Raw genomic sequence first — 16,796 nt, forward strand, 5'->3', positions numbered from 1 at the left:
GTTTTTCTCGTGCCCTGCCTGAACCAACCCCTACCAGCCCTTGTCTCGACCTCGGACCACCTTATCTAGACCCTAAAGGACCTAGCTTAACCCAGCCCAGCCCCTGGCCGAGTCCCTCCTCCCTGCCAAAACTTCTGAAATCTGTGCATGTTCCCTTGGGCTCTTGGGTGGAGTCCTAGCTTGCTAGGACTCCTCCCCAGCCTCTTACCCCGAGTCCTAGCGTGGCTAGGACTCTTTCCTTGACTCAACCACGCCCCTAGCCAAGCCCTGGTGCCAACCAAAGTCAAGCCAAGCCACCAAACCTTTCCAACCAAGGCCCTACACTCAACGTGACAGTACCCGATGGTTTCCAGCTTTGTGTTTCTTGTATTGTGCAGTGTTATTGTTGCTTCTAATGACTCTAAAACTTGTGTAAAACCTGTCCCATAACTTCCTAAGACATGGCAGCCCCTTCTTAACATAATAAACATGTTTTTGAATCAATTAAAAAGCTTTCAAATTCATGATGAAGCACAAAAACGAACATAAGAAAAGTGCATCTTGTTTTTCCATGCAATTTCATGAACAATTATATAATATGGTGTGATGATGAGTAAAAGAAGAATATGGCGTGCCTTTGCGTATTTAACGCACGAAAAACCGTTGACGATTTGCGAAGAACGGACAAGAACCTTGACTTGAGTTTTCCTTAAGCTATTCCCGAAAATTTGCCTCAATATTTATGTGTGTGCCGTGTACTTTTATGAGTTTGGGAGAGCAATTCAGAAAAGTGGCGTGTAGTGTAGGGTTTTAGGGGAGGGTTTACATATATTTAAACACTAATTAAAGCACCAATTAAGGCTTAGGCCTAATAAACAAAGTTTAGGCCCAATAGTGCTTGATTAAAGTTTAACTAGAATCTTAAAATAATTTTGGATACAAAAGTTTGTGAATTAAATGACCGGGTTGCTAAAAAGTTTGTATTTTTGTTAAAAACCAACACCGATAAAATTTATGTCTCGGCGTATAGAATCACTTAAAAACCTCTTATTTTCAAAAATAAGAAAAACCAACATCCATATTTTAAATAATTAAAAATAATTATTTTAAAATTTTTTTACGTTTTTCAGTCATCGGTCTCCGTTCTTCGATCGCAACTTGATAAATCCTTAAAAATACAATTTTATGCATAATGACAATAAAATCCTATTTAACATAATCATGCATATCACATAATTAATTAAGCAATTAAAATAATTTAATTAACCATTTTTCAGAATTCATAAATTTGCATGCCGTTGGATTACGTCGTCTTAATTTTGGACCTTACATAAACACTTAAGTATTTATGGATTTGATTCATCCCGACCAGCAACTCTTTCTCAAGCGAACCAATCGCATATGGTTTTTTAATGCGGTTTACCATATCAGCTTGTGGTTGCAAGATTACCAGGTCAGTATGCAATGAAAGATTATGATTGCACATGCAGATATCATCATCATAAAATAAATAAATAAATAAATAAATCCAAAAAAACTCTATTATCAACTATGATAAAAACTTGTGTGAGACGGTCTCACGGGTCGTATTTTGTGAGACGGATCTCTTATTTGGGTCATCCATGAAAAAATATTACTTTTTATGCTAAGAGTATTACTTTTTATTGTGAATATCAATAGGGTTGACCCGTCTCACAGATAAAGATTCGTGAAACCGTCTCACAAAAGACATATTAATAAACTATATGGTGGTTGGAAAGTCCAAATCTATTGAAAATTATTAGTATATAAGACAAGAGAGACTACCTTCCCTATTTTTTCCACCGTAACACGTGACCATAGGCCACGATGATTTAAGTGAAGAAGCAATGATTCATGTTTAAAATAATTATATTTAATAACACAGGATTTTTTATGCATGGGCTTGAAATTTAACGTGGCTCTTGCTCTTGAGCGGTGTTTGTTTTCGTAAACTGTTTGATATCAATGCAAGTTTGTCATCGGTGTTATTTTTTCGATTTTCATCCTAGTACAACATTTACATCAAGCACTAAAATTATGAGTTAGGGCTGATTGACCCGTCGTTTACTGAAATAAAATTAAATTTTTAGGTTTTTTTTAAGTCTGATTTATCGAACATTTATTTCTCTATCCTGGAATTATGTCATGTATGATGAGCCAAATGAGGTTTCACGTTTAGGTGACTAGATGTTTTTCCAATCTATATAATTGTTGTGTAGTCCCGTCACGTTTAGTGATCGGTTTAAGCCGGTCGGAGAAGACCCACCCATTTTGATAGTTCTACCATGTACACACACATATCGGAGAAGACCCACCCATTTTGATAGTTCTACCATGTACACACACACACACACATATATATATATTAGTTTTGATATGCTGCACACCTATGTGAGCACCGATGAGGTGTCAATCACCTATTGGATGTGATGAAATATAGAAAAATTGTGCATCCAATGATGAGTGACACCTCATCGGTGCTCACATAGGTGTGCACGATAGGTGTGCAGCATATCAAAACTATATATTATATATATTATATGTATGTATATATTATTAACATGACATCAGATACACTTAGACATGCTTGATAAGAAGGAATGAGTTGAGAATGAAATGTGCATTCATATCTCGTTTTGGGATATTTTATTTTTTAACTTCGGTCAACTCTTTTTTTAAGAAAATGAAATCCTCAAATGTATTTGAGAAAGTCATTTTCTTAAAAAAAAATTGACGGAGGTTATTTAACATAATTCCGCGTTCTTCGTTCCTATACTCATGCTTGATAAGACTTCGTTCCAATGAGAAGGACTATTATCATTTTAATGGAAATAATTGTTCCATCCGTTTTGAATGAGAATGATCATTTGCATTTTCAACTATTACTTAATTTATAAAAACTTTACTTAAGGGTAACAAATTTAAATCTATATATTCATTATAACGACAAGAACAACAACAATAATAAAAAATAATAAAAATAATAATAATATGTATTGTGATTATTATTTTAGATATTTTTATGATGGTTATAATATTTTATTTATCATTTGATTCTATTTTTTATTTCATTCCTATCAATCCTGTCCTTTATCGAATGAAGCTAATGTAGGAAAAAACATCCGAGATGCTTCCCAGTAAATCATCAGAAGTTTACGAACCAACATCGGTAGAGATTAAAGAAAATGAATTTCCAATGAAATTACCGTTTCCAAACATGGGTTCCCCGGAGGCACAAGTCATCTCGATTTAATCTCGACTTTTAACCCCGAAAACCCGGCAAAGTTTGAATCTTCTTTTATCTATCGGTGTTGATTTCTTTCTATCTTCTGAATATTGCTTTCATGGAGGCTGAAGCCTCCATAAGCAGAGTTCTTGTTCAGCTGTTCATATACTTCGCTGAAACTCTAATTTTTCACGAAATAACAAAAGGGTTTGAAGCGAGTTGCAGGTAGATATAAGGAAGATGTTCACGTGGAGTATCGCCAAATCCGCTGAGGCGATGTTCTCTCGCTGGGCGGTGAAGCGTCTTTGTAAATTCTTATTGAAGAAAAAATTGGGTCAGTTTATATTGGGAGATATTGATCTTAACCAGCTTGATGTTCAGCTCAGAGCAGGAACTATTCAGCTCACCGATCTTGCGCTAAATGTCGATTATATAAACCATAAGGTAGGGGAAATATGTTTTGTTCGTTCAATACCTTATTTTTATCGTTTTGAATACTTTATTGGAGTGTGTTACTGTTTTTCAATTATTGCACTGAATTTGGTTTGGTGTCTCTAGTTTTAAGAGAATATATAGTTTATGGAATCATTTATGATGATTAAGTTTGAAGCTGGTTTGTTGCCGGGAATATAGTTTAGTCGATTGTAATAATTAGTTTTAAATGATTCCCCCAAAAGTTTGAGTACATTCGGTCTGTGTCAGTGCCACACCCACGAATTTGGACCCACAGGGTGCATTTTCTGGATTTTGTTTGGACGAGTTAAGGTTGGGGATGCATGAAGAATTTGAATTATTGTGCTGCTATTGATATTTGTTATTTTTCAGTTCGGGACAGCAGCAGTTTTTGTGAAAGAGGGGTCCATTGGATCGCTGAAGGTGACTATGCCTTGGAAGGATGGTGGTTGTCGAATCGAGGTGGACGAGCTTGAGGTCGTTCTTGCTCCACGAAGAGTGAAGGTTTCTGAAGATAAACACGAAAGTTGCAGCGATCCAAAAAAGGACCATGCTAGTTTCAGCCATGTTTCTAGCAATATAGAAAATGAAGTTGTGAACAGTGAGCTGACAAATGTTGCTGTAGATGTTCATGAAGGAGTTAAAACTATTGCCAAAATGGTGAAGTGGTTGCTAACCAGTTTTCATGTGAAAATTAAGAAACTAATTGTAGCATTTGATCCACTTCTGGAAGAAGAAAATAAAAAAGGATTAGATCAAACATTGGTACTTCGAATCGGTGAAGTAGAGTGTGGAACACATATCTCTGAAGATTATTCTTCTAGCAGTTCCACCAAAGTTCATAATTTTCTTGGCTTTAGTCGGTTAACAAACTTCATGAAATTTCAGGGAGCGGTTCTTGAATTGCTTCATATGGACGGTCTTGATCACCAGTCACCGCCTGAACTTTGCACTGAAACAACTCATGTTGACTGGTTTTCAGGACACAGTTCATCTGGTTCCATGACTACGATAGTTTCTGGAGAAAAAGGAGGTTTTTCCGGGAGTCTCAAATTAAGTATTCCGTGGAAAAATGGTTCCTTAGATATCTGTAAAGTGGACACAGATCTTAACATTGAGCCTCTTGAATTAAGACTTCAACCTAGCACCATCAGATGCTTCATCTTTCTGTGGGGTCTATTCAAAGATATTGGTGAAGAATGCGAAGACCATAATCATCATGGACTGCCAAACAGTTCGTTGGCTCCAAGCTATTGCATACCTCCTGACAAGGGGACGTTTAGTAATGAAGGCTTTGCTGGTAACTTCTGCGTGATGGAGAAAGAACCAACAAATGCTCTGCTATCGGAGTCCCATCTTATATCTGATTGGGTGAGTAAAATCCAGAAAGATCGAAATAACGAAGAACCAGACTTTGGAGCAAGGTAGGTACCTGTGTTTGCATTTAAAGTTTTCTATAATCTTTTCTCAACCTAATGGTTTTAGAACAAAACAATCTACGAGTCTGGAACAGCCAAAAGAGACCAATTGTCAATTGAGAAAGTGGGAGAGGTACAATGCCCTTATCAAACCTAAGATAGATTTTTTGTTCCAGACTCTTGGATAGTTGGAAAATCAAAATGGCCAGAGGACCAATCACCAAATTTTCAACCTTCTTATCTGACCACTTTCATATGTTCTTGATTAGAAAATGCAATCAGCATAGGTGACTTGTATAATGTGTTAGTAATTGAAAAGTCTTGTGACATTTTGTTTATCTGTACTATTAAAATCATCTCGTCGTAGTTTTTCATTGAGACTATAAATGCCCGCTTTTTGGTCACCAGATCATATGTTAGCTTTTCGTCAAGAGTTTAGCACATTTAAACACTTTCCTTATATATTATTCATTTCTTGGCAGCGTGGACCAGTTTTTTGAGTGTTTCGATGGGCTAAGAAATTCACAATCAGCTTTAGGGAACAGTGGCATGTGGAATTGGACTTGTTCTGTGTTTAGCGCAATAACAACTGCATCCAACCTTGCGTCTGGATCGTTACACGTTGCCTGTGGTATGCACTTTACGTCTCATACCTTTGCATCTATTCATTTTTTAAATTCATATGATTATATATGATTTCAGAATTAGTTTTTTTTCTCCTTTTTTTTTTACTTTCTCGTTTACTCCTCTTGTGGCTAAGTGGGCAAGCGAAGAAGTTGGGTAGTGAAATGTGGTGTGTCATGTGGTGAACAAAAGAATAACGTTAATTTATATATTTGGTGGGTTGGGAGTTCTGAATTATTTCAGTGAATGATTGATGTTAACTTTGCCAAGCATTCCCTCATCAACTGATAACTCATGAGAGAGATGATAGCACCATTGGCTTCACTGCTTTGGTGCTCTGGTCTTTAATATCATGAATGGATCATCTTATTGTTTCAAACGCTTTATTAAGCATGTGATTCATTGTTTTATGCACACTCCATATGAAGCTATGGAGTAATTATGCTGTGGAGTGCACCTTGTTTGGATTATGTTTAGTTGTGCTGGTGTGCCTTCCAATTTGTTTTCATAATTGAAGTACATACCCTAGTTTCTTTACATTTTCTTCCTATGCAAATGCCTGTTAAATTTTGCTTTGTTGGTTTTGTATTTATCATAGAAACTGATATAGCTTTCTCTTCTCCTTGGTGCAGAGCAACAGCATGTTGAAACAAATTTTAATGCGAGCATTTCTAAAATATCCCTTCTTTTTTCTTTTACTGATGAAGAGCAGAAAGAGCCCTCAAAAATCAAGAATGATGAGGGCGATGCTGCTTTTCATATTCGTTGTGTGTGTGCCCAATTGGTGGACCTCTTGGTTGTCTTCCAGGTATTTGGATCAGGATATTTTATTACTCATTTTTTTATACGACATTCTCTTGCTGTATTATAGTAATATTATGTGATGAACTTGATTTTCTCAGTATATTACCGCTTTAACATAAATATATTGCAAGGTTTACAGGTACGCCCTCGAGAAATGAAATTTGAATTGACTGTGGACCATATCCAACTAATCGATCACTTGTATTCCGAGAATGAATCAGAAAGTCTCCAGGCTCATGGTTGTAATTGGAATTCCAAAAGTGAGATTTCCTTGATCCAACAAATGCAAGATGGTGTACAAAGTGCTCTCCGAACTTTTAAAAAGTCGAGTAAATATCAAGGATTAGATCATTGCAGTGGTTGTCTTGTTGATATTTCATTGAGTATCCGGGACAACAATAGTTGTAATCATATATTGAATAGAAATGATTTTCATGGCAAAGACGCCAGTGTAAAGTTGCTTCAGACCTCTGGCATCAGTCAGTGCCATGTCACAGTGAACTCGGGTTCTTCTGGTGGCTTGTTACTGGGACCAACATCTTTTTCCTTGGAGCTGGCACCTTTTGTTTTCTGGGTGAACTTTGATTTAATCAGTATGGTGTTAGATTTTATGAATGAAATGACAAGTTATATCAAACAAACTGCCTTGGAGAGTGGTTTTGTGTTTAAATCAGAAAGTAAAAGATATGGGCCCTCACCTCTGGGTGATCAAGGAAAGATTTCACTTCAACAGGGATCCAGTATGACTAAGAAAAGCCTGGAGGGTAATATATTCTTTCCAAATGCTAGAATAATACTCTGTTTCCCACTCAGAGGGCATAAGAACTATAGCAGCTACTTGTGTGATGAACAGTTTATTGCTTTTGACATTGTTTCATCCAAAATTGGAGGGAAGGAGAATCAGTCTGCTAAGACAAAGCCTATGGAAACTTCAAGCAAGAGAGATGTTATGGCTGCGTCATGCTCCTTGCATTTGTATTTGGGTAATTTATATCTATTTTACATCTCCTCAAGTTTAGTGGATAAGAGTGTTGGAAGTGGAACCTACAGGCAGGATCCCAGATTTGCTGTTGAGATGATCGCTTCTGTTACGAAGGGAACTGGTCATCTGCCTATCATTTGTATGTTTTGGCAGGAGGGTGCTGTGACTGGTCCTTGGATTGCAAAGAAAGCCAAGCTTTTGGCTTGTCCACCGGAGAATGCAAGGAGTAAAGATAATCCTGGTGGAAAAGGTTTTGAGTTTGCCTCAGTAACGACTGTTAAGGATGTTACTGATTTTGATACTCATTGTCGACAAGAGATTAGGTCGAGCTCTGCATATTATTTGCATGCACAATTACCTCCTATAACCATTGATCTAGGAAAATATCAGTATGAGAACATATGTGGGCTCCTAAATCAATTGATAGAGCATTTTCCGTGCATTGTTCCTGATCCAGTCCGGACAGAAGAAGAGGATTCTACATCTCAAACATCAGTTTTAGTGGAATGCGGCTCTATTACACTTTCTGTTAACATAGAACAAGCATGTGATGTCAAGTACTCTGCACTTAAGGAACTTCCTGGTTCTTGGCATAGTTTGACACTCCAAGTGTACAATTTTGAATTACTTTCTGTGTCAAATATTGGAGGAATAAGGAGTGCCAATTTCCTCTGGGTGTCCCATGGTCAGGGCAGTCTGTGGGGTTCAATCACCAAGGGTCTACAAAGAGAGTTTCTTTTGATATCATGTGATGACTCTACAATGGGGCGAGGTAATGGAGAAGGTTCAAATGTTTTGTCATCTAAGTATTCAGGTTCAGAAATTATAAACTTGTGGGATCCAGAGGGTAGTCATAATTTTACTTCAACTACTGTCAGAAGTGCCACTTTCATTGCCATCGGGGGGCGCCTAGATTGGTTCAATACAATATTTTCTTTCTTTAGTCTACCATCTTCTGAACCTGATCAAGCAGTTGATAAGAGTCTGGATGAAATTCGTGGATCTTCTTTTGTTCTTAATTTGGTGGATGTTGGTTTAAACTATGAACCATACTTTAAAAAACTGATGGCTGGTGAAAGTTCAGATGTCATATCTTCTGAAATGAATGCCAGTGAAGCTATGGGTGAATTGTACGTTTCTTGTCTGTTGGCAGCATCTTCCTTGAAATTTTTTAACACAAGTGTAGATGATTGCACATCAGGGGAGCACAAAATTAGACTTCAAGATCTAGGTTTGCTTCTATGCACAGTTTCTGAATCTAAGTTAGTTAGTGGTACCTACAGTGCAGAACATCTTAGGAAAACTGGTTATGTCAAAGTTGCCCATGAGGCACATGTTGAAGCACTTCTAAGGACAAACTGTGAGAATGGCCATGCATGGGAATTAGAATGTGAGGAGTCACACATCGTGTTGAACACGTGCCATGATACAACATTGGGGTTGGTTAGATTGGCTGCCCAACTGCAAAAACTTTTTGCGCCTGATATGCTAGAACATGTTGTGCACTTGGAGAATAGGTGGATAAATGCTCAACAGGTACATGAGAACATGGATGAGAGGACCTTAGGTAACGAGTCTCCTCCATCGGTTTCTCACACTTGGACTTCAAGTCTAGATAATAAACCCAAGACAGGCAACTTGATGGATGAAATATGTGAAGATGTCTTTCAGCTGGATGTAAAGTCAGATGGCCAAGCTAAATTTTTTGAACCACATCTTCGGTCGTTGTCAACTGATATTTCTTTTGGCGAACAATGTTTTGGAGATCTAGAACATCTCTCTGCGGATCTGCCTCATACTAGGAATTTTTCGGCTCTTGAAGTCCAAGCTAGCATGGCTACATCATTAGATGAAAAGATCCCTGAGTTAATCGAAGAATATTTCTTGTCTGACCTACGCCCCCTCTCGGAATTATCTTTGAAGAGCCAGTCATCTGACATGTTTTATTGCAAGTCTGGTACTGTTGGAGTGGCTCAAACTGGAAAGTGTGGCTGGTACGAGGATACATCACTTAGAATTTTAGAGAATCATGCTTCAAAAGTGAATGTGCAGTCTAATGTTCGGCAACTTGTTGAGATTGAGGCGTCTTCGAGTGATTCAAATAATGGTGATGTGGGTAAAGCAGAGGGTTGCATAATTTTGAAGAACATGAATGTTGTTTGGAGAATGAACGGTGGTTCTGACTGGTACAACTTTCAGAATATTTCTCGGCCTTCTGCAATACTGACTTCTGGAAGGGATGCAACCATATGCTTTGAACTTGCACTGTCTGGGATAGGATTTGATTACAAATTTTACCCTGATGGTGAAATATCTGCATCCACGCTCTCTCTTACTGTTCATGATATCTGCCTGAATGACAAAAGTGATCATGCACCTTGGAAGCTGGTATTACTCAATTTACTGATATTTACTGTATTGATCAAATATTTTGTTAGCGCTATTACCTGATTTGTAACTAATCTGATTGTTAAGGTGCTTGGTTATTATCAATCTAAAAAGCATCCAAGAAAGTTCTCTTCGAAAGCAGTGAAGCTAAATTTAGATGCTGTTAAACCAGAACCTTCGATTCCTCTAGAAGAGAACAGGTATGCTTTTTCCCCCACCCCCTTGTTTTTCTCTTTAATTAAATTTCTTGGCTTTGATGAGTACTCTGCTGTTGCTTTAATTGGTTAAATCAATGAATGTAAAAGATAGAAGGTGAAAAGAGGGGCAAGATTGGGATGTGGGAGGATGAGGCATCCCCTCACCACATTCAATTTTAATTGTTACAAGAGCCTTTCTGTTTATTTTCGTTGCTCGTGTTCAAATGATAAATACGTACCAAATAGTGGCCCCTCCATATTTTTGTCACAAATTTGCATTGAAGCTCCTTAGAAATGTAAGTTGCATGTTATGATCTGTAAGCGCATGTTCATGCTCATGGAATTAGATTATTTCAATAGGATGCATAAAATAGAATTCTCTATAAATTATCTGTGAAGTGGATGTGGAGGATGGAGGTTATGAAAGAAATACAACTAAAATAGAGATAGCAGACACGTTGTTTGTAATAAGTTGAACCTTCTGAGTTCAAGCTAATTGTTTTCAAGCGGTTTTTTTTCTCTGATCTGAAGTATTTATGTTTGAGGATTGATTATCTTGTGGAATCGATAGTTTGTGCTTCCTGTGCCACAGCTGGTCCCTTAAGTTTATCCTTTTGAAAATGACGTGAACATATTATTCTTAAGTGTTCTTTCCCTCTGTGTAATTCGTTTGATAATGTTGTCAATCATCAAACGGCATTCCTATAAATTTTGGATATTGATGAATGATGCACCTCTTTTTCTCTATATCATCCGTACAAGATTTCGTACCTAATAGCTGAGTCGAGTGACGGTATCGTAATCATGTGTGTACGTTTGTCGTTCCCATACGGTGCTTTATTTTCTTATTATTATGTCCTTGCCAGGTTACGCATTGCTTTACTTCCCATGCGGCTGCATCTTCATCAGAGTCAACTTAATTTTCTCATCAACTTCTTTGGAAATAATAATTCATCAAGTGAACCCTTCCCCAATACTCCTTCCTTTTCTGATAAACCAGAAGAGCAACCAGAGAAGAGTGGCAATTTTCCGGGTTCAGTCATCAGTGTAGAGGCATTCCTTCCTTACTTTCAGGCTAGTTTGAGTATAATTTCTGAGTAGGCCTAGTTTGAATTCATATGTTAATAGCTAGGTATCTGGACACACAATTGAGTGTCTGTATTTATCAGGAAAAGGACAGTGTTAGCCCTCTCTATGTGATGTGTGCTCTACTTATATCGATGTTGCATAGCTGATTGTTTCAATTCTAACTCTCTTGATGTCACTTGCTCATCATTCTTTGCTTTCTTACAGAAATTTGATATGTGGCCTTTGCTGATTCGAGTTGATTATAGTCCTTGCCATGTCGACTTAACTGCTCTGAGTGGTGGCAAGTATGTTGAACTCGTTAACCTTGTTCCTTGGAAGGTAATTTTTTAGTTGTGATTTCAAATACATTAATGATCCGCTGCTTAATTTTTGGGGTCCACCAAAATTGAAAGAATCCCATGAATTAGTGAATTGATAAACTGATTGATTAATGAGGCCGAAAACTATGATTATGAGGTATAGTTACACTGGAATCCACAGAGTTTCTGATATTCATGAAACATGAGTATGTGGTGTTCTGCGTGGCTACCACACTTATCTGACATGGATTTGGGTTTATCTAAACTTTAGAAGATTATGAGAGATAACACATGCGTGTAGATTATGGTTATATTCGTTGTGCCCTATATGTGTCATTCGCCTTTCCATAAACAGGTTGTCAGAACTAAGTTAGTTCATAAATATATCTTTCTCTAGAAAAATAATAGACGTAACCAGATTATTTTCTTCTGATGTATTACTGTTTATTGTTTTTACCCAATGTTGTAAATGACGGTAGGTGGTAGCGGGGGGGTCACTACCGTCTTTGCCCCTAGGCTGTTGAATTTTTTTTACTATTTTTATGCATAATTATATATAATACTGCAATATGTGCATAAATTAAATGTGGGTGAATGAATTGGCTATTATGTTTTGAATAGAAAATATATAATGCATTAACATTTAGGTTTTGTCTAATTCTGTTGACTTTTGCCCGCCTCACCCTTCACGCCTCACCTTTGACCCCCTACAAAACCGCCCAAGGCAAAGGCGGTGTGGTCAATGGCCGCCTCCCGTCTAGACGGCCATCTCAGTCGCTATTTAGAACACTATTTTTATCATATAAAATAATTTTTTATGTTTCTCATCATACCGCATTTTGTTATTTTTACGTACTTCATTTATTTCATGCTTTTCTGATTTTTTTTATTTTTAAAATATACTTTCGGAATTTATGTGATTTATATTTACAAATTGTATTTTATGTAAAATATTGTTAATTTGTAAACATAGCCAGATCAGTTCAGAACTAGATTAGTTGCTTCTGATATATATGTTTCTGGAAAAATTAATAAACATATGTCTAGCTTCTTCTGATATGTTATTGTTTATTGTCTTACCATATAATTTTATTTATTTTTTATCTTTTTCATCATAACCAAAATAACTGTTTTACCTGGTTCATTTTGTCCACACTTCTCCATTTTTTTTGTATTATTAATTTTAATTTTTCTTTAAGTGGTTTATATTTACAAATTGTCTTTTTACGTAAATCTAATTAATAAATTAGTTTTTCACGTGTTTTTTCTTAATATTTATGCTTGGATATTATTGATTTATTTATTTTTATTTCATTTTTTTATATTTTAGATTTAACATTTATTATAAAATTTTATTTATTTCGAATATTAACATTTTATTGATTATTTTTACTTAATTAAAAGTAATTCTCTTTGGCCATTTAAATAATCAAGACCTATTTTCGAGTATTTTTCCCAAACAAGCACTCGTTTCTTTGTTTATTAAAAACATTTTCAACTCTCAAATAGATAGATTTCCACTTGTTATTCAATTTTTTTAAAGAATGTTTCTCCAATAAGTAGAAGAAAGAAACAAAATAAAACACGATGGCTCCCAGATAGAACCATTGGACTTGTTGATAGTTGCCATTTGCTAAGTCAGTATCATGATTTACCCCATGTCTAAATATCCATGTATAGCAGCACTGGGCTTCTGAGAAAAGAAACAAGCAGCATGCATTGAGTTGTGAACTTCTAGATGTGTTGATCTGCACGTTCATTTTACCTGTTTGGTTTATTACTCTCCACATTTACAATTTTTCGTTACTAAATCTTGTATCTGTGAATAAGTTTAGTGTTTTTATGTCTTGTTTGCAACTTTGGGTGCTTACATTTCAAACAAGGTTTTCTTTAACACAGGGCACTTTACATTTGTAGCTTACTCCCTTTACTGCATATATGCATAAATGTCACAAATATGGCAATATTTCCTCCAGAACTTTTTGATTCATTTAACATCAGAGAGATCAAGCATCATATTAATTCCTACTTTAAAGTTGTTCTCAAAAAACGTGCTAGCTTTGTGATAGATGAATGGAAATGGACATCTATTATCCTGCTCCTAGTTCTTGTTTGATATGGTGCTGACGTGGCCCTTTGTCTCTCGTTTTCACAAGAAATTTGTGAAAATCATAATCAATCTTGGTATGGTTTTGCTAAAACTATGGTTAAATGACTGGCTTCTTGAGGGTAGTTCTGTGTAGTAATGCATATACTCGTGTAACTATTGCAAATTTAAATAATGTACGATGCATAGATTTGCCACTCTGATTTTTTGCGTGAATTTGTTGTAACGTCATAATCTTCATAGTATTTTCTCTCCTTGAGCAGTGTCATTGATTATTTAGTGGACCTGGGTATGCGAGTTTTTGTTTGACTAATAAGCTAAACGAGCTGGAGAGCCAAACTGTTTATCCCACTTTATTTTCCGATTAAATGTTTCATCTTCATGACTTCTGATGCAGGATGTCGAGTTGCAACTCAAACATGTGGAAGGAGCTGGCCTCTATGGCTGGAACAGTGTCTGTGAAACGATATTAGGAGAGTGGTTGGAAGATATTTCTAAAAATCAGGTTGAACAAAATCTTACTGTTTCACTTTCTATGAATTCTGATATGGTGAATCCACCGAGACTTGACGATTTACATTTTCCTTAGATTCATAAATTGTTGAAAGGCCTCCCTCCTATCAAGTCACTGGTTGCTGTTGGTTCTGGTGCTGCAAAGTTGGTGTCTTTGCCTGTGAAGAATTACAGAAAAGATCATAGGTTAATCAAAGGAATGCAAAGAGGTAAATACTGTGAAAAACATCTCTTTGACTCATGATGTGAGTTAAGGTGACAAGAGGCTAATTTGATTTTTCTTTTGTTTACATGCGTCTGTCTTCTACACATTTTTTTCTTAAAATTTATTTGGCTTATTCATTACCTTTTTTCCAGACCACCAGAACTAGGGCTTGTTTTTTCCTTTCGAATAAAAAACGACATATATATATATTTCACGCCTCTTACATGCTTGCTGATAATTTAGGTACTATTGCGTTTCTTAGAAGTATTTCGATTGAAGCCATTGGGCTAGGTGTACATCTGGCTGGGGGAGCTCACAACATCCTCCTCCAAGCAGAGTATATTCTCACAAGTATTCCACCGTCTGTACCCTGGCAAGTAGAAAGCAGAGTAGCTACAACTGTGAGATCAAATCAGCCCAAGGATGCCCAACAAGGAATTCATCAGGTTAATAATAATAAAAAATTATTAAAAAAAATTCTAGATTTATTTTTTAGTTTGTCAGGTTTCAAGAGAAAAAATCAACTACTGATGCAAGTAAATCTTTATTGTTCATTAATAGATGCACAAAACTTCTTACTTCTTCCCCGCAGCTTAGTCTGAAAAAATACAAAATTATCGTGTATTACCTGATCCTCATGTATATTTGAGCAAGATCTGACGAATTTTTCGATGACAGGCTTGCCAGAGCATGACCTCTGGCCTAGGAAAATCAGCTTCTGCCCTTGTTCAAACTCCATTGAAAAAACTCCAGCGTGGTGCTGGCGTGGGTTCTGCTTTGGCAACTGCTGTGCGGGCTAGTCCAGCAGCAGCTATTGCCCCTGCTTCTGCTGCTGCACATGCGGTCCATTGTGCTCTTCTTGGCTTTAGGAACAGGTCCAGAATCTCTCTTCGTTGGTTCCTTAATTTTTTACCGGACAATTCTGGACAATTTTGCTTCAACAATCTCATTACCATCCCATAAATCAGGCCTTATAACTATTAATTATGGGTTGCAGCCTTGACCTGGAGCATAAAAGAGAATGAGCCCCACCTCGGGAATCGATGCAATAGGTGTCCACAAAAGCACAATTCTAATGTTTCTTATTGACATGATTGAGAAGTTAGTTACTTTCCTTTCATTCATAAGCATATGAATAAGAGGAGAATTCTGTTCATATCAACAATGATCTGTTCATCTAGTCAAGTATTTTTTGCAAAACATGGTGTGGTGTTCATTCGGGATATACAGATCACCATTTAATATACAAAGGTAATGACTAATTTCTAATCTAGCATTAGTAATTCTTCTAATGTAAAATTTAAAAAAAATTTCTTGTTAATTTGATATTACTCGGAAAATCACATGGTCGACACTAAGCTAAAACTTGTTCTTCCATTTCTCAACATATGACTTCTGAGGGGGAATTTGTCAACTTACAGTACATATATTCTTGTTTCCAGGTGTACATATGTAAAGATATTGTACAGACAGGAGACTCAATTTATGGGATTTTTTTGCAGTCAGAAAGGCATCTTGTGGGTAGTGTGAATATGTTGTGATTGATTGATTGATTGATTGGTTTTAGCACCACAATTCAATCAAAACCTTGTAATTATTTGCTTCAATTGATTGGGAAATTATTTTACCTTCTTATGACGATTTATGGTACCACTATATTGCTATTTATTTACTGTGTCACTAAATTTGTTTTGGAAGCCTTTCAAGTCATGGAACCAGCGTTTGAAATATAATATCAAGTATAATATATGATTTGAAAATGGTCATATTTCAGTTATTTGGATATATATGTATAGTCCTGTGGGAGCCATGTGGTTGGTTCATTTGCAAAAACCCATTATTTCTCCACTTAAATTCTCCACCTCCCCTTGACTACATACATACATACACACACACACACATATATATATATATATATATATATATATATATATATATATATATATATATATATATATATATATATATATATATATATATATATTAGGTAGGTGCACGTGCGATGCACGTGGAGATATATGTTTCAATAATTGTGCAATAAATATTAAAGAGTAAGCAATTCATTGACAAAAGTTTTCGAACTAAGCAATAGAGAGATAAATCTATATAATAATAAAGCATCGTGTCTATATAAGATATAGTACGATAATAATTTTCAGTTAAGGTTGCAAACAACAAAACAAAGGATTACACAATGTACTATGATCGTAGCAAACAATCTACGCAAAGCAATAGACATGTGAAAACTTGCTGCCTCATTTAAACACTCAAAATTACTCTTATCACTTTCTAATAGCCCCCTACGTTGTGCTGCTTCCTTGAAAGTAAAACAAAATATTCCACGAACAGTGAGCAAATCAGAGTAGGACTTAGGGCCTCGAACATGAAGAAGTAATAAACGATGATAACACCTCTCACCTTCTGCCGGATTTGCCGAGTTAACACGTCCGATAACCTGTCTTTGTTTCCTTGGTTTCCAAGTTCTAGTTGG

General features: G+C 36.2%; 1 protein-coding gene across 3 annotated transcripts; it reads left to right on the forward strand.

The window, feature by feature from the left end:
• The first annotated feature begins 3,092 nt into the window (after nt 1-3,092).
• LOC142518110 (autophagy-related protein 2-like) lies at nt 3,093-16,057 on the forward strand. 3 transcript variants are annotated; one of them, XM_075620791.1, is made up of 14 exons: nt 3,095-3,670; nt 4,052-5,103; nt 5,580-5,728; nt 6,354-6,529; nt 6,665-9,895; nt 9,983-10,095; nt 10,959-11,166; nt 11,386-11,499; nt 13,985-14,092; nt 14,177-14,309; nt 14,549-14,751; nt 14,984-15,180; nt 15,303-15,556; nt 15,748-16,057. In XM_075620791.1, the coding sequence occupies exons 1-13, from the start codon at nt 3,467-3,469 to the stop codon at nt 15,328-15,330; spliced, it is 5,916 nt and encodes a 1,971-aa protein (XP_075476906.1). In that variant the 5' UTR covers nt 3,095-3,466; the 3' UTR covers nt 15,331-15,556; nt 15,748-16,057. The 3 variants fall into 3 exon arrangements, with proteins under 3 accessions (XP_075476908.1, XP_075476906.1, XP_075476907.1); XM_075620792.1 differs by having other exon boundaries at nt 15,303-15,406; XM_075620793.1 differs by lacking the exons at nt 10,959-11,166; nt 14,177-14,309; nt 14,549-14,751; ... (1 more) ...; nt 15,303-15,556; nt 15,748-16,057 and having other exon boundaries at nt 3,093-3,670; nt 13,985-14,046.
• The last annotated feature ends 739 nt before the right edge of the window (nt 16,058-16,796 follow it).

The sequence above is a fragment of the Primulina tabacum genome, chromosome 11 (assembly GCF_025594145.1).
Source record: "Primulina tabacum isolate GXHZ01 chromosome 11, ASM2559414v2, whole genome shotgun sequence".
NCBI classification, from domain to species: domain Eukaryota; kingdom Viridiplantae; phylum Streptophyta; class Magnoliopsida; order Lamiales; family Gesneriaceae; genus Primulina; species Primulina tabacum.